This window comes from Odocoileus virginianus, chromosome 17 (genome assembly GCF_023699985.2).
Source record: "Odocoileus virginianus isolate 20LAN1187 ecotype Illinois chromosome 17, Ovbor_1.2, whole genome shotgun sequence".
Classification (NCBI taxonomy): domain Eukaryota; kingdom Metazoa; phylum Chordata; class Mammalia; order Artiodactyla; family Cervidae; genus Odocoileus; species Odocoileus virginianus.
This window is the reverse complement of record NC_069690.1, coordinates 41,288,888-41,306,798: the sequence shown is the minus strand read 5'-3', so window position 1 is coordinate 41,306,798 and position 17,911 is coordinate 41,288,888. Positions and strand designations below refer to the sequence as shown.

Sequence of the window (17,911 nt, the reverse complement as noted above, 5' to 3'; positions counted from 1 at the left end):
ATGGGAGGAAAGGCTTTGCTGAAGTGAAATGAAATGATAACACCAGGAAAGGCTAGCTACAACACGGGCCATGCTTGCTGAAAGTTTATCCTCGATTAGAAAGGACCTCAGGATAAATTTCCTCACCAGCACCTGGAAGGAATGTGGGACTGAACTCAGAGAAAAGTTAGCAAGCAGGCAGCATTTGTGCTCACCCAGAGTCAGGCACCACAACTATGCACTTGTAGAAAGCAGCAGACTTCAGTGGAGGTACTCCCTCAATGAAATGTTGCTTTGCAGAAGCTGGACTCATAGCTGGGTTGGCAGGAAGTCGGCAAGTAGGTTCCAGCTTTGCAGAGACTTGGGGTAGTTGGTCAGAAGCAACTGGAGCCACCACTGGCTGATTTGCCAAAACCCGTCACACAGCAAGCTGGCTGGCAGGAAGGGGATTTGCAGCCACTTTGATTGCAGAAAGTGGGTTCACCACTAGTTGATTGGCCAGAAAGCACGGTGCCACAGGAAGCTGGTTTGCAAGGGTTCTTTACAGAACAAGGGGACTGTCTGTTAGCCGCTGGCTGGCAGATGAAGGATAAGCATGGTGCAGGTTGGTAGTGAAGTGTCTGGCAAGGGGAGGTCACACAGCATGTAGGACTGCAAAAACTGAACACACAAGTAGACAGCTGGCAGGAAACCGGTATACAGGGAACCATTCTGCAAGGCTTCAACAGGTAGCAGATCGGTTGGTAATAAAATGATTTGCAGGGCTGATCTTCACCACGAATGGGCTGACATGAACCTGCATGGCAGCAAGTTGGCTGGCACGGACTAGCCGCACAGACAGTTGGTAGGCAAGAAGTTTCAGGACAGGAAGTGACCTCAGGGCAGGCTGGCTGACAGGACCCAGCATCACAGCAGACTGATTGGTCACAAGCTGCCTGGCACGACTCTGATGTGTAGACACGTTCCTGGCAGGAGCTTTGTTGGCAGGGGCCGGGTTCACAGCACTTTACCGAACTGCCGGTGGATTCCAAACAGGAGGGCTGGCATGAGCTAACTGGTCCAGGAGACTGACCGGTGCCAGTCTCATAGCAGGCCGTGTAGGAGCAAATGGGTTGGCAAACAAAACCCACACAAGAAGTTGCTGGAAGGCAGGTAGGTTGGCAAGAAGCAGGTTCACAGCCAACTGGGGCGCTGCCACATGGCTGACAGTTTTCTTGGCATGTAACCAGTTGCCATGTTCTGCTCCGACAGGAACTAGGCAAACAGATACCATGTTGGAAACTGCCACCGCTGGAGCATATGGAGGTGGTGGGCACAGCTGGGATGGCAGTGGCATCTCCAAGGCAACAGCTGTCCCCCATGGTGCCCGTGCTAACCTTCTCAGGAGGCTGCAACCTCAGTATACCTGAGTTTGAAAGACATCTAATACATAAGGGCTTTTATAGTCCTTTGCTAGGGGTGTTGGCACAACAGAGCATCTTTCCTTGTTATTGTTTCCATCCGTTTGCATATAAACATCTGATTAGCAGGCTTCAGGAGCCTGGGAGACATTGTTCCCAGTTTAAGAATTTGTCTGTTCAGAGAAAAACCCCAAAATTCAAAAGAAACATGCACCCCAGTGTTCATTGCAGCACTATTTACAATAGCCAGGTCATGCAAGCAGTCTAAATGTCCATCAATAGAGGAATGGATAGAGAAGATGTACATATATATAGTGGAATATTGCTCAGCCATAAAAGGAATTAAATTGTGCCATTTGCAGAGACATTGATGGACTTAGAGACTGTCATTATAGAGTGAAGTAAGTCAGAAAGAGAAAAACAAATTGTATATTAACACACATATGTGGAATCTAGAAAATGGTATGTACTTATTCATTCAGTCATGTCCGAGTCTTTGTGACTCCATGGACTATAGCCCACCAGGCTCCTCTGTCCACAGAGATTCTCCAGGCCAGAATACTGGAGTGGGTTGCCATGCCCTCCTGCAGGGGATCTTCCCAACCCAGGGATCAAACCCAGGTCTCCCGCATCGCAGGCGGATTCTTTACCACCTGAGCCACCAGGGAAGCCCAGAAAATGGTATAGGTGAACTTATTTGCAAAGCAGAAATAGAGACGCAGATGTAGAGAATAAACATATGGATACCACATGGGGAAGGAATAGGTGGGATGCATTGAGAGATTGGGATTGATATATATGCACTGCTACATATAAAATAGGATAACTAACAAGAACCTAACTGTATAGCATGGGAACTGCACTCTGCTCTGCGGTGACCTAAATGGGAAGGAGTCCAAGGAAGAGGGGACAGATAGACATAGCTGCGGCTGATTTGCTTTGCTCTACGGCAGAAACGAACACAACTTAGTAAAAGAACTATACTATAATTTAAAAAAATCTCATCTGTTGAGTTGGGGAGTTTTCATAGCCAAGCTTGGGTCCCTTGCTGCTGTGTCTGCTCTGAGCTAAGCTATCTCTTTTATAGCTTGTTCTCCAGCCTCCCTGAAGCAGGGCTCTCCCCAGGTTAACCTCTCATCAAGAGGCCACAGCCCACTCTTCCACCAGGAATGCAGTTCCACACCATTTAGACGATCAGGAAGTGAAGTCCTGACCCAGCTGAGGGAGGATGATAGTAGAGATGGCAAACAGAAAATCAAGGCGTGCCTCCCAAGGGATACTTCAGTGTCCACACCTCTTTCTAGAATCTTCCTGTTTGGTTTCCTGAAACTCGGCTTTACTAGTACCACTAATAATAAGAACAATAGTAATGGCTTCCACTTACAGTGTTGACTGAAAAAATAAATGCACAACCTAAAAGTTAAGAGTTATGTTTTATTTGGTGAGCATTCTGAAGACTTCAAATCCGGGACACAGCATTTCAGATAACACTGAGCAACTGTTCCAAAGAGGCAAGGGAGGAGTCAGGATATATAGCATCTTTTGCAACAAAAGGCCAGATAGTCAGAACATGAAACCATTATTGTTAATTTTTAAAAAATCAGACATATCAAATTAATGAAACTAGAGCTTTTCTATGTATGGGAGGATGGAAAGTCTGGGCTCATTGAAATCTTTCCTTTGAAACGCACCCCAGCTATCTGAGGTCAGTATGCTATGTTCTCCGTATCCCATGTCTCCTCAGGACGCACTATTAGGGCTGGCTGCAGCACATCAGGGCAGCTGTAATGTGGTGGTCTGATGGCTGCAACATCCTTTGTTTATTAACATGGCTGGCAATATTTTTCATTCATAATAGCATACTTACTATGTACCAAGCTTTTGACTGCATTTTTCATTGAATCTTTGCAGTGATCCTACTTAGCAGATACAGTTGTCACCATTACGTTAGAGGTAGCAAAACTAACTCAGAGAATTTAAATCATGTTCCCAAACTTATGCCAGTAATAAGGGGCAGAAACAAGATTCAAACCTAGGTTGGGCTGATCCCCAAATCTTTGATCTTAACCACCTGTTTAGACTTCCCAACTTTGGAGGTGGAGAGGAAGACTCTAAAATAACGACTGAAGGCTGACCAGCTGCACTGTTTCAAGAACAGGTGGTCTAGGCCCCATGCTGGGGATCCTTTACCCACTCCAGTGACTGTAATCATCAGCTAGATCCAACTGGTATCAATACGCCCAAAGACAATCTTTCAATTTGTAAATTTAGAACTACAAAATGTTTCATTAAGAAAGATTAAACTCATACTATGGAGTCAACAGCATGTCAATTCTGTAAATATGAAACAATAATAGAAGTTATGTAAGGACATCTCTGCAAAGAGGCTTTTGTGTTAAATCACAAAACCTCATCCAAAAGAGATTCATGAGTGACTTTCCCCTGCTCCTTTGGGCTGGTCCAGGCTCTGCATCACTGACCACCTCCAGCATCCCACACTCATCCTTGTCCTGGCGTGGTTCATGCTGAAGATACAAGATGGAATAGAGATCGTGGGTTTGGGGTGCAGATGGGGCTTGTTTTGATTTCTAGCTGTGCTGCAAACTCGGTCTGCTGGACATGTTAGCTCATTACACATTAGTTCAAAATACTGAGAGTTAATCAACTGCATGGCTACTGCTCAGGTTATTTTTATTATTACAGTCTGCCTCACAATTTTCAAAGTACCCATTACAAAATGGCTTCTCTTCATTCTTGCTTTAAAACAATGGTAAAGTTTTCTGATCACAATGCCTGAAAAATCCTCACCCTTGTCGTAAAAATGTGCTTCTTCAACAATTACTTTTCATGCTATGCCATCAGTCACTTCTTTTGCCCTCCATCTCATTGATACTCACTTTAGCATCTTGCAGACTTCAGAGATCCCTACCCTATGTTTTATTCCTGAAAGTCTACATCCCAAAACTCTCATCTGTCAAGGGGAAATACTTTTGGTCTTACCAAATAGGTCAATCAAAATGAGAACATGAACATATTTGAGAAAGCATGAAAATTTCAATCTGAAAAAGTGTAATACACTATATCCATATATACCACATTTACTGTTTCAAAGTAATCCATTTTTACATCAATTTTTCTCTGATTCTGCTCTTGCCTCCCTTCTTCTTAAAGAAACATCTCAATAGTTTCCAAAAAGGGCACAAACTTTCAGCTCTAAGATGAATAAGTTCTGAAGATCTAATGGAAAGCATGGAGACTATAGTTGATAACTCCTCATCATATAATAGAAATTTGCCAAAAGAACTTAAGGGTTATCACCAAAAAAAAGGTAAATATGTGAGGTGATGAATGTGTTAGCTAGATGGGAGGAATCCTTCCACAATATATATGTATATCAAATCATCACAGTGTACACTTTAAATTACCTCAAAATTTTGTCGGTTTTTTCTGCGTAAACTGAAGGGGAAAAAAAGCTCTCAATAGAAACAACTTTGGTTTTGCTATGGTTCAAGGCACTAAAGACATCTATCACAAAGGACTGTTGTGGTCACATCAAGAAATATGCTGATGCACTAAAAACACATGCTTGGACAGAACTGGACTTTAATCGTTTATGTTACTTACCAGCTGTGAATATCCTGAATTTTGTGTTTGTCATTTCCTTGTAAATAGATAGATTGAGATAAAATCATATATATAGACATGTAATATATTTTATAATGTATATATTTGTAAATATATGTATATATGTGTGTATACATATATGTATTTGTGGGTATATTGTTATTGAACTTTAAATATACATATACATATGGCCTCTGCAGGGGCTTCCCAGGTAGCTTAGATGGTAAAGAATCCACCTGCAATGCAGGAAACCCTGGTTCGATCCCTGAGTTGGGAAGATCCCCTGGAGGAGGGCATGGCCACTCCAGTATTCTTTCCTGGAGAATCCCCATGGACAGAGGAGCCTGGTGAGCTACAGTCTATGGGGTCGCAAAGAGTTGGACATGACTGAGTGACTAAGCATAACATACAACATGGCCTCAAGAGCTTTTTTTATCAATCAACATTACAGTGCTAAGGTTCACTCATTTTGTTGCATGTAGCCTTTGTCCAGTTGTTCTCACTACAGCATGATATTCTATTGTGTGAATGAATATGCCACAATTTTCTTATCTGCGTTAACAGGCATTTGGATGGCTTGTCCTTCATATTCTTCACCTATAAAATAGGGGAAAAGAAATCTTACCTCACAGAATTTCTATGATTTACATGAAACACTGGATCTGTGTTAGGCACAGAGATTTAAAAATCTGGCCAACTCATCTCTTGACTCTGGAAGGAGATAAAGATAGATCCCAATGGTCGAATGAGACAGTAACTTGAATACCAAAGTGCAGGGTAAGTTTCACTTTTGAGTTTCTCCCTCTGTCCTTGTATAACCCAGTGGCTCTCAAAGAGGGGATATTTTTGCCCCTTCACTCTGGAGATGGACAGTTTTTGCCAATGTCTGGAACCATTTTTGGTCATCACACTCAGGGGATGCCACTAGCATCTCGTTGGTGAAGCCAGGGATACTGCTTAATATCTTACAATACAAAGAACAGTCCCCACAACAAAGAATTATCCAGCCCAAAATGTAAATGATACCAAAGTTGAGAAGCACTGAGCTATCTCCTCTTGTGATTAGGATAGCCCAAGCTGCACCTTGAGGACAAGGGATAGACCTTTGACCCATGCACTAAGTACAAGGGGTTTAAAGAGACTACTTTAAAGAGACTCTGTCCTTGCAGATTGAAAGAGCACACATATGGAGTCTACAAAAGTGTGTACTATAGAGACTGAGATAACATATCAAAGCTCTTGCACAAGATAGATTACTTTCTTTATTGTAAGTATGACCTCCCCACTTGTTTTCATCCTATTGTGGACCCCAAAGCCCTTGGTTTCCCCCTTATTTTCCCTATACCAAGTCCATGTTTCACCATTCAGGTCTCCACACCAAGGCCAGAGGGACATTCCAAAACCCAGTAGTCCTCATATCACTGCCCTGCCTATGATCCCTCAATACCTTCTCATCAGCCCTGCACCAAACTCAGATGACTCTGTCTAGCACACAAGGCCTGATGAGAGCAGGTCACTGCTTACTTATCTGACCTCAGAGTTCACTCCTCTTCTAAGCACACCTCTGCCCACACTTTGCTTAATGAGTAGTATGCTTACAAGCTCAATTCATTTGTATATGTTTTCTCTGCCTAGGAAGCTCTTCCCTCCTAGTTAATTCTGGTTAATTCCTACTTGTGCTAAAAGATTCAGCTTCAGTATTATCTGTCCCAAGAGTAATTCCCTGTTTCTCCCCATGCCCTGCTGGGTTCACAGTACTGAATGCTTGCCTCTACCCCAGGACTTAGCACAGTGGAATGAAGTAATTGCCTCTTTGCCTATCTCCCCATTAGAGAATAAGCTTCCTGAGAGTAGACTGAAGCTTCTATCTTTTCATTCCCAGAACTCATCTCAGTCCCTGGCACCTAACAGCTATCTAGCAAAGGTTCTTGGATGGAGGGATGGATGGATGGATGGATGGATGGATGGATGGATGGACAGACGGATGAATAGATGAATAAAGCTGCTCTCAAAGATGAAGCAAGTCAGCTGACTAGAATATGACGTGAACAAGACATAAATGAGAAGAGTTTGTTACTTCAACTTTAACCATGTTTATTGGACAGTTAAATATCTTTATGTCATGGAAGAGGTCTCCAAGGAAGAGGAGCCCACACAGCAAGGGAGCACATGCATGAGGACAGAAAAATATTTATTCCAGGAAAGAGACTTGAGATGATACCGCAAAACAGATTTTCTCAGCTCAATGGCAGTAGCAGAAAGGAACCCAGAATGGCCCCATCTCGTGCCCAGAAGATCATCATTTGGGCCATTAGGAGACTGACATTTCTGATGAGTTCTTTGAAGTATAAGCCATCTGGCAAGTGATGCCAGAAAGAAAAAGATTTTAAGTCAGAATGAGCTTTGGGGAAAGCAGACAAATTTTTTATCTAGCCGGAGGCATGCGTTGCAGGAATTGGTTGGCCAGGGCCGGTTCAGTAGTTGGTAGGCTTGGTGGCAGCAGGCTGACTGACTGCAGCCTCGTGGGTGGTGGGACTGGTGGGCTTGGCCTCAGTGGGCTGGCAGGGACTGGCCTCTGAGACCTCCGTCTTGCAGGGAGTTGAGTCAGCACAATCCGGTTGGCTGGAAGTGGACTTTTTGCAATCCCGTTTGCAGGAGTCAGCACAAGGCAAGCGGGAGCAGACCGGGCGGTAAGGGATAGAAGTGACGCAGGCTGGACGACGCAGGATGGAGTAATATGGGCGATAGCAGGCCGGGCGGTAGGAGAGTGATGTCAAATATGGCTGCCTATAGGTGATGGGTCCAGAGCAGATTGGGCGGCAAATCGGGCGGTAGGAGATTGAAGTAGTACAAGGTTGTTTGCAAGAGCTGGGTATGTAGAAAGTTCGCGAGCAAGTTGGCTGGCAGACGGCAGATGCAGAAGACCCTGGGCGGCAGGAGAGAGGTCGGCAGGATGGAGGCGGGCAGGAAACGGGCTCACAGGAGATGGACCGACTGCGCTTGACTACGTAGCAGGTAGGTTGACATGGCCTGGACACACAGACACTTGGTAAGCAGGGGCTGGGCTCAGAGCAGGTGGGTTGGCAGATGCTGGAGACACAGCAGGAGGGCTCTTGGCAAGTGCTGGAGACACAAGGTGGCTCACAAGGGCTTGAAACACAGCAGACTGGACGGATGCAGATGGGCTCACAGACCAGAGAAACACGTGTGGCTGGCTGGCAGATGCTGGACTCTGAGCAGGATGGCTCACAAGGACTGGAGTCACAGCAGGCAGACTGGCAGCTATTGGCCACAGAGCAGATAGATGGACAGCATCTGACACCGGAGGACACAGGCTGGTAGCAACTAGGCTCACAGATCACTGGCTGGCAGAGGATGGGCTGGCAGGAAGTGGGTACACAGAGGACTCGTTGGCAGGGAGGGACCTCACAGCACACAGGCTGGGCACAGCTGCTCACGGAGCAAGAGGGCTCACAGATGGTGGCCTCACAGCTCACAGGCTGGGCACAGCTGCTCACGGAGCAAGAGGGCTCACAGATGGTGGCCTCACAGCTCACAGGCTGGGCACAGCTGCTCACGGAGCAAGAGGGCTCACAGATGGTGGCCTCACAGCTCACAGGCTGGGCACAGCTGCTCACAGGACAGGCAGGCTCACCGATGGTGGCCTTGTAGCTCACAGGCTGGGCACAGCTACTCACGGAGCAAGAGGGCTCACAGATGGTGGCCTCACAGCTCACAGGCTGGGCACAGCTGCTCACAGGACAGGCAGGCTCACAGATGGTGGCCTTATAGCTCACAGGCTGGCCACAGCGGCTCACAGAGCAAGAGGGCTCACAGATGGTGGCCTTGAAGTACACAGGCTGGGCACAGCTGCTCACAGGATAGGCAGACTCACAGATGGTGGCCTTGTAGCTCACAGGCTGGGCACAGCTGCTCACAGAGCAAGAGGGCTCACAGATGGTGGCCTCACAGCACACAGGCTGGGCACAGCTGCTTACAGGACAGGCAGGCTCACAGATGGTGGCCTTGTAGCACACAGGCTGGGCACAGCTGCTTACGGGACAGGCAGGCTCACAGACGGTGGCCTCACAGTACACAGGCTGGGCACAGCTGCTTACAGGACAGGCAGGCTCACAGATGGTGGTTTCATAGCACACAGGCTGGGCACAGCTGCTTACAGGACAGGAAGGCTCACAGATGGTGGCCTTGTAGCACACAGGCTGGGCACAGCTGCTTACAGGACAGGCAGGCTCACAGATGGTGGCCTCACAGCTCACAGGCTGGGCACAGCTGCTTACAGGACAGGCAGGCTCACAGATGGTGGTCTCACAGCACAAAGGCTGGGCACAGCTGCTCACAGAACAGGAGGGCTGACAGCATTGTGGGTCACAGCTGGATGATCCGCAGCTATCTTGACAAGTCACCAGTTGCCACGTCTGGCTCCGGCAGGAACTGGGCAAGCAAACAGGCCCTCTGCAGCTCACTTCAGTGGAACAAAGGGAGATGGCTGGCACGGAGGGGCATTTCCTAGAACAGCAGTTTCCAGACATGGTGGAGGTGCCTCTGCTCCCTTGCCAGTGCTGAGAGGTTGCTGCCTGACTGGATCAGCTCTCCAGAGCCCTCACTTTTATACCCCCAACACTGGCACGTGTTGTTTTGAGCCCCTGCATCTTTTCCTTATTGTTGTTTGGGCCAGTTTTCAGAGAAACATCTTATTATGCCAAGATTTGTTGATCTGGAAGCTGTTTACATACCCATAAAGAAGCTGTTTGTTTATTGACTTGCTAACTTTGGAATCCTTGGAGCTACAGGTCATCTTGGAATAAGCATCATCGCCTCCAAGCTTGAATGATCTGTATTTCTGAGCATCATGAACAGAGGAAAAAGAAAGGAACTTATAATTTAACCATCTTCTAGTCCTTTGCACCAGGCCCTGGGCAGAACACAGGGGTATCCACATGAATAAGACCTACTCACCCACTCTCATGGATCTCACTGTCTGATGGGCAAGCATGGAAGTAAACTCACTACAATGCAACAATAAACTCAACAATAGACATAAAGGGATTAGCAGAGAGGAGCAGCGGTGAGCTCTGTGAGAGAAGGAATATCTGAGCTGCATTTTAAAGGCTGTACTTCAAAGATACCATGCTGATGGATTGGAAGAATCAATATAGTGAAAATGAGTATACTACCCAAAGCAGTCTATAGATTCAATGCAATCCCTATCAAGCTACCAATGGTATTTTTCACAGAACTAGAACAAATAATTTCACAATTTGTGTGGAAATACAAAAAACCTCGAATAGCCAAAGCAATCTTGAGAAAGAAGAATGGAACTGGAGAAATCAACCTGCCTGACTTCAGGCTATACTACAAAGCTGCAGTCATCAAGACAGTATGGTACTGGCACAAAGACAGAAATATAAATCAATGGAACAAAATAGAAAGCCCAGCGATAAATCCACACACCTATGGACACCTTATCTCTGACAAAGGAAGCAAGAATATACAATGGAGAAAAGACAATCTCTTTAACAAATGGTGCTGGGAAAACTGGTTAACTGCTTGTAAAAGAATGAAACTAGAACGCTTTCTAACACCATACACAAAAATAAATTCAAAATGGATTAAAGATCTAAATGTAAGACCAGAAACTATAAAACTCCTAGAGGAAAACATAGGCAAAACACTCTCTGACATAAATCACAGCAGGATCCTCTATGACCCACTTCCCAGAGTAATGGAAATAAAAGCAAAAATAAACAAATGGGACCTAATTAAACTTAAAAGCTTTTGCACAACGAAGGAAACTATAAGCAAGGTGAAAAGACAGCCTTCAGAATGGGAGAAAATAATAGTAATGAAGCAACTGACAAAAGATTAATCTCAAAAATATGCAAGCAACTCCTGCAGCTCAATTCCAGAAAAATAAATGAAAAAAAAAATCAAAAAGTGGGCCAAAGTACTAAACAGACATTTCTCCAAAGAAGACATACAGATGGCTAACAAACACATGAAAAGATGCTCAACATCACTCATTATCAGAGAAATGCAAATCAAAACCACAGTGAGGTACCATTTCACACCAGTCAGAATGGCTGCTATCCAAAAGTCTACAAGCAATAAATGCTGGAGAGGGTGTGGAGAAAAGGGAACCCTCTTACACTGTTGGTAGGAATGCAAACTAGTACAGCCACTATGGAGAACAGTGTGGAGATTCCTTAAAAAACTAGAAATAGAACTGCCATACAACCTAGCAATACCACTGCTTGGCATACACACCAAGGAAACCAGAACTGAAAGAGACATGTGTACCCCAGGGTTCATTGCAGCACTGTTTACAATAGCCAGGACATGGAAGCAACTTAGATGTCCATCAGCAGTCAAATGGATAAGGAAGTTGTGGTACATATACACAATGGACTATTACTCAGCCATTGAAAAGAATACATTTGAATCAGTTTTAATGAAGTGGATGAAACTGGAGCCTATTATGCAGAGTGAAGTAAGCCAGAAAGAAAAACATCAATACAGTATACTAATGCATATATATGGAATTTAGAATGATAGTAACGATAACCCTATATGCAAGACAGCAAAAAAGACACAGATGTATAGAACAGTCTTTTGGACTCTGTGGGAGAGGGCAAGGGTGGGAAGATTTGGGAGAAAGGCATTGAAATATGTATATTATCATATGTGAAATTAATCGCCAGTCCAGGTTCGATGCATGGGACAGGGTGCTCGGGGCTGATGCACTGGGATGACCCAGAGGGATGGGATGGGGAGGGAAGTGGGAGGGGGGTTCAGGATGGGGAACACATGTACCCATGGCTGATTCATGTCAATGTATGGCAAAACCACTACAATATTGTAAAGTAATTAGCTTCCAATTAAAATGAATAAATTTATTAAAAAAATAAAATAAATGCTACACTTCACAATGAAGATATCATTTAAAACCATCAGAAATCCCATGAGGCAAGGATTCATCTCCATCCCCATCCCCCTGATTATAGGTGAAGGAAAAGAAAGGGAGTTAGAAGGTTTCTCACTTGCTAAAGATCACACTCAGCTTGCCCACTAATCTAGGGCTTCTCTCTTCCTCTTCACCATCCTGTTGGACAACCTTTCTCAGGAGCCACATGTCACAGGCTCAGCCCACAATGCTGTCCTCCATCCTGTTTTGTGAGCAGCTCTCCTCTAGAACAGTGGCTCTCCCTATCCCTGGAAAGCACTTGACCTACCTCTCTGCTTCTCCTCCCTCCTTTCCTTCCACCCGCCCCCACCTCAAGCATTCAGTAGCCCTCCAGAATCCTTCTTGCCTTTGATGATTTTAGCAACTACTAAAACAACTCCTCTGAAATGTAAAGAGGGAAGACAAGAGGTCTTTTGAGAAGACATAGTGAACAAAAACAAAGAATACAAATGCTTTCTCAAAGCATTTTGTCAGTGCTACCACTTGAGACAGACACAAGGTAAAAAATGAAACCTAGGCTTCTAAACACCAAGGCCTGACACCCTTGCTGAATGAAGGACCTGCATTGTTTCCACCACATTCTTTCAATATCAATGCATAAGGCAGGCTCTCCTTTGGAAAAGTTGGACTATTATGGCAACCATTCATCATCCCTTCCTTCATTCATTAATGTAGCCATTCAGACTACAGATTTCTCTTTTACTCATCCATTCAACTCAATCATCATTGGGTTCTATATGAGGGATACAAAAAAAAATGACTTTCAATTCCCTCCACAAGGAGTCCAAGTTTAGAAGAAAGACAGATATATACATAAGTAATTATGGGAAAATATATGTTTAAGTGCAGTAGTACATGGATACACAAAGAGTTACAGGGGACATCCAGGAGAAATACAAACATGCTTTTGGGAGAAGTTAGGGAAGATTTCTCAAGTAATAGGATGACCAAATTGAATCCTCAAGGAATAAGGCTGAAAATGGGATGGTAAAGGTAGGGAAAGAATCTGCTATGGAAAACAAAGGCAAGAGCATGATACATTTGGTGAGCAACAAATGGTTCAATAGCCAGGATGAAAAGTACAAGTGGACAGACTAGGACAGTGACCAGACTAGAATGGTTACTGAGCACTCATGAAAGACCTTGTGAACCATAATCAGAATTTGGGTTTTATACTGACACCTGGGAATTTTAAGCAATGGAGTAACTTGACCAGGTTTGACCTTCAGAAGGTCTCTCTGTCCCTGGAGAAAGGATTGGTGAAGGAAGGCAAGCCTGAAGGTAAGGAGGTAATTATGGATGGATCCGGAGTGTTTTAGTCACTAAGTCATGTACAACTCTTGTGACCCCGTGAACTGTAGCCCACCAGGCTCCTCTGTCCATGGGATTTTCCAGGCAAGAATACTGAAATGGGTTTCCATTTCCTTCTCCAGGGGATCTTCCCAACTCAGGGATTGAACCCAGGTCTCCTGCAGTGCAGGCAGATTCTTTACCAACTGAGCTACTAGGGAATTCCATGGATCTGGGGCAATTACCCAAAACTTTCATGTTATCAACCTGAACTGAGCAGTACCTTGGGACTACAGCAATAAGAGGAAGAATCTACAGAACTTAGTGGTTGAAAATGGAAGATTAGAAATAGGAAGTGCCATTGTTTGAGATGTGGCTCTCAGGCAGTAAGGAAAGAAGACTTTTGGACAGCTTTGCAGATGGTAAGGCAGAAGAGGCATTCCCAAGATCCTGGTCCCCACCTTTCCAATTCTCTCCATTCACCTTCTCCTCAGCTAAGTCAGCAATGAAATTCCAGATGGAGATAGCCCTGCTCCCAACAAATCCTTTATAGACTCTTAGCAGAGAAACATATAGCATCATCTGTTTGGCTGGAATATCATCTCTCTAAGGAATTTTTCCCTGCTAACTGATTTAAACCACTCTTTTAACTATCTAGTACATTTCTACCTTGTCCTTTTTAATAGCTCTTTTCCTCTTTGATGTTATCCAAGCACGAGAATGTAAAGGATTTTGTTTATTTGCTAATGTATATCCAGCACCTGGGCTTCCCAGGTGGCTCAGTGGGTAAAGAATTCACTTGCAATGAAAGAGATGCAGGCAGACACAGGTTCAATCCCTGGGACGGGAAGATATCCTGAAGGAGGGCATGGAAACCCACTCCAGTATTCTTGCCTGGATAATCCCATAGACAGAGGAGGCTGGTGGGATACAGTCATAGTGTTGCAAAGAGTCGGACATGACTGAAGCAACTGAACACACACGCATGCACACATCCAGCACCCAGAGCCATGTTTGATACATAGGCAGGTCACAATTAATATTTATTGAATGAATGAATGAAGAACTCTGTGAACAACTATAAAGGGCAATTATCAGTAACTCAGAGAAATTACTACCCTCTACTCACCCATCTGGGAGACCATGGCCACGAACAAGGGAACAATCAGCCACTCAACATTCAATGAACTCTTGGCAACTTGGTCCCATTGACACACTGCTGCTCAGCTGTGACTCTGTCTTGGAGGTTAAAGAGCCAGTTTTTAGGATGCTGATTCCAGCCAGATCCAAAATGACCTAAATAATAAGGTCTGAAATTCAACTAGAGAAGAGCCAAATCTTGAATTCTCTCCAAATGCAAGATGCTACTAATCCAGCTGGGTTTTTGAATGAAACTTCAAAGGAAAGAAACACAGTGAGCTTCCACCATACACTTGCTAGAATGGCTAAAAATGTTTTTTTTTAACGACAATATCAAATTTTAGCAAAGACATGAAGCAACTGGATCTTCTAGACATTGTTGGTGGGAATAGAAAATGGTATAGCCACTTTGCAAAAACAGCTTGGTAGTTTCTTATAAAGTTAAACATTCACTTAGTATTTATTCAGCAGTCCAACTCTTTGGTATTCATGCAAAATAAATGTGAATGTTCACATCAAAATGTCTACATGAATGTTCCCTGCAATTTTATTCATAGTAGCCAAAAAAAAAAAAAAAAAAAGGTAGCAACTCAAATGCCCATCAGTAGATGAATAGTTTTAATTTAGTTTGGGCTTCCCTGGTGGCTCAGTGGTAAAAAAAAAAAAAAAAAAAATCCGCCTGCAATGCAGGAGCCATGGGATCAATCCCTGGGTCAGGAAGATCTCCTGGAAAAGGAAATGGCAACCCACTCCAATATTCTTTCCTGGGAAATCCAACGGACAGAGGAGCCTGGTGGGCTACAGTCCATTAGGTCACAAAGATTTGGATAACTGAGCAACAAGCAGACACACATAGAAATATGAAGTTTATAGTGCTATAAAGCAGACTGATGGTTGCCTAAGGCTGGGGTGGGTAGTGAGGAGTATTCCCTGCAAAGGCACACTATGACATTTGAGGGTTGATGGAAAGTTCTGTATCTTGAATCCTGTGGTGGTTATTTAAGTATATATAATTGTCAAATCTCACTGAACAGTACATTCAAAAAAGGGAGTCCTTTATTATATTATATCTCAATAAATTTGGCTTATAAATACGAAAGAAAAAAATTTAAGTAAAAACAGCATCATCCCAGCTTTATTTTTAAACATGTTTAGAAGGAGTCTGGAAAGATACATATCAGTAATAAACTCTAAATGGTGATAATTCAGGTAGCTATTATCCTTTCTTTATATTTTTCTGCATGTTTTCATATTTTTAGGGATCATCACTTTGCTTATATTCAGAAAACTTGTTTGTTGAATGAAACTGCTTTGTGGGAATGAAAATAAATGTTCTCCCAGGGAAAGAGCTGAATTTGTTTTATTCCACGTGTAGTTTAAAATCATGTTCAGCAAAAAAGAGTTGAATTAACTATCCTCTGAATTTTAATATTCCAACTGGACTCTCACACACCTGAGCCTGGTTCTACCTAGCAGATGTACGCTCACCCTTCTCATCCCTGGGACTGGAGCAGAAGAATTACAGCACTATCCCGGGTGTGAAAAACTAACCCAGAAAAGGAGACTTTGCCAAATCATGAGGCTGGAGGAAGAAACTGGACTTCTCAGAACATCTTTAGAAACTGTGCTCATAAGGTTTTGCCACAGGTATCCCTTCCACTCAGAACCAAGCTTGTTTTACCAAAGCCTCCTCTCCCAACTTTGCGAGAAAGTTCTAACCAATCCAGAAGCCTACCTGCAGAACTATATTGCAGAAGGCAGACGTGCCCTCCCTCAAGGTTAAACTTGACCGGTATCAGCAGTTACCTGCAAGCTTTCAAAATGCAGGTCCCAGGGCCCCCACTCTAGAGCTAAAGGATCAAACGTCTGGCCCAAATTTTTAAATCCTTCCCAGGTGAATCTCACGCAGTACCTAGAAGCTTTAATATATATCTGGGGTTTTGTTAAAAACAGATTGCCAGACCACACCCCTGTGGATTCTGATCCTGCTTGTCTCAAAGAGCTCCAGAATCTCCATGTTTAACTAGCCCCCAGGTGATTCTGATGCAGGTGGTCTAGAAGCCACATTTCAAAACCCTGATTGTGAATGCCAGAATAAATTTTCCTGGCCCAGTGCCCAAGAGGGAGCCAAGGAAGAGGCAGAAGAACTACTTTGGTTATGCCAGCACTCTTGAATTTATTAAGTTAACTGAAGAGAAATTTTCGCATCTCAAAGCAGCAGAAAAGCCAGCCAAGGAGGAGGGGTCAGTCCCAAAGCCACCTTGAATAAGATGCTCTTTCAACTTCATGAAAGAAAAAAAAAAAGTCACAGGGGTTCACCCTTTGACCTTCGGGTACCACTGTGGGTGGGACCCAGGTTTCACTTCTCATCAGCATGTGGCTCTTGTTCTCAGCGCCTTGAAAAGCCAGGGCAGGCTTTGGAGAACAAGCCTTCAGCTACAGGTTAACACGAGAGGCAGGACACCGTCTCGGTGGGGCGGGGAGGGAAGGTCCTGGACACAAGGCGGTCTCCACCTGGAGCAGGTGGAGGTTCTCCATTGGGCTGCCTCAGTGGCGGGAGGAAAGGTCTTCATTTGGTCTCGCAGACAGGCGTGGGCTGGCAGCACACGGGGCCGCAGCACCCAGAGGGGCCGCAGCAACTGGATCCACAGCAGCTCCCGCAGCAGCTCCCGCAACCTCCGCAGCCTCCGCAGCCCCCGCCGCCCCCGCAGCCAGATCCGCAGCAGGAGGACCCGCAGCAGCTGCCCCCGCAGCCTCCGCAACCCGAGCCACAGCCACAGCAGGAACCGCAGCAGGAGCCGCAGCAGCCGCAGCAGGACGGCTGGCAGCAGCACACTTCACAGCAGTCTTGCTCTTCAGCACAGCAGCCGAAGCATTCCCCTGGGCAGCACCCCATGGTCCCCGCCGGTCAGGTCGCAGGTCAGGACCGCGACCAGAGTTCCCCAAGTCTGATGGTCGCCAACCCGACAGCAGCTTTTATATCCCCTCCTGGAGGGTGTTGGCACGAGGGACAGGATGTTGTCTTTGTTATTATTTATGCCAGTTCTCATAAGAACGTCTCATTAGCTGCCTGTTTATTTTCCAGCCCCGAGTGCCTCAACTCATAAAATAGCCCCACTCGTCCCAACTGCTGTTTGTCCAAAGGGTAAAAATACATCTTGGAAAAGACCTGTGATCATGCCAAGCAGGGGCCAGCTGTCATTAGCCCAGGTTGGAGAGAGGAAGGGAAGCCGGCTCCAGACTCTGGTTCTGAAACGGGTGCTACCCTTCCGCATCGGCTCTAGAGGTAAGCTAGCAATGAACCTTCTTGTCATGGATGCTGGTCCTGGAAAACCAGAACTGAAAGTTGGATGTCCTCTGCTTTTCTGCCCTAGGCAGAGGCTGGTAGGGTGGTCTGTCATGTGGCTCCTCCCAGGTACAAAGGGCACCCTCATCCTGGTCCGTGTGACCAAGGCAAATATTTGTCTGTGTGTGGTATGTGGCATGTGCCACAGGT

The 17,911-nt window shown here is 45.1% G+C and overlaps 3 protein-coding genes across 3 annotated transcripts; all 3 read right to left on the bottom strand.

Moving 5' to 3' along the window:
* Window positions 1-353: 353 nt before the first annotated feature.
* Window positions 354-1,340, bottom strand: KRTAP29-1 (keratin associated like protein 29-1). The gene has a single exon (XM_020916410.2). The coding sequence runs from the start codon at window positions 1,338-1,340 to the stop codon at window positions 354-356; it is 987 nt and encodes a 328-aa protein (XP_020772069.2).
* Window positions 1,341-7,087: 5,747 nt separating this feature from the next.
* Window positions 7,088-9,587, bottom strand: KRTAP16-1 (keratin associated protein 16-1). The gene has a single exon (XM_020916413.2). The coding sequence runs from the start codon at window positions 9,551-9,553 to the stop codon at window positions 7,478-7,480; it is 2,076 nt and encodes a 691-aa protein (XP_020772072.2). The 5' UTR covers window positions 9,554-9,587; the 3' UTR covers window positions 7,088-7,477.
* Window positions 9,588-16,581: 6,994 nt separating this feature from the next.
* On the bottom strand, window positions 16,582-17,343 carry KRTAP17-1 (keratin associated protein 17-1). The gene has a single exon (XM_020916409.2). It carries the CDS (start codon window positions 17,309-17,311, stop codon window positions 16,985-16,987), a length of 327 nt encoding a protein of 108 aa, XP_020772068.1. The 5' UTR covers window positions 17,312-17,343; the 3' UTR covers window positions 16,582-16,984.
* Between the last annotated feature and the right edge of the window lie 568 nt (window positions 17,344-17,911).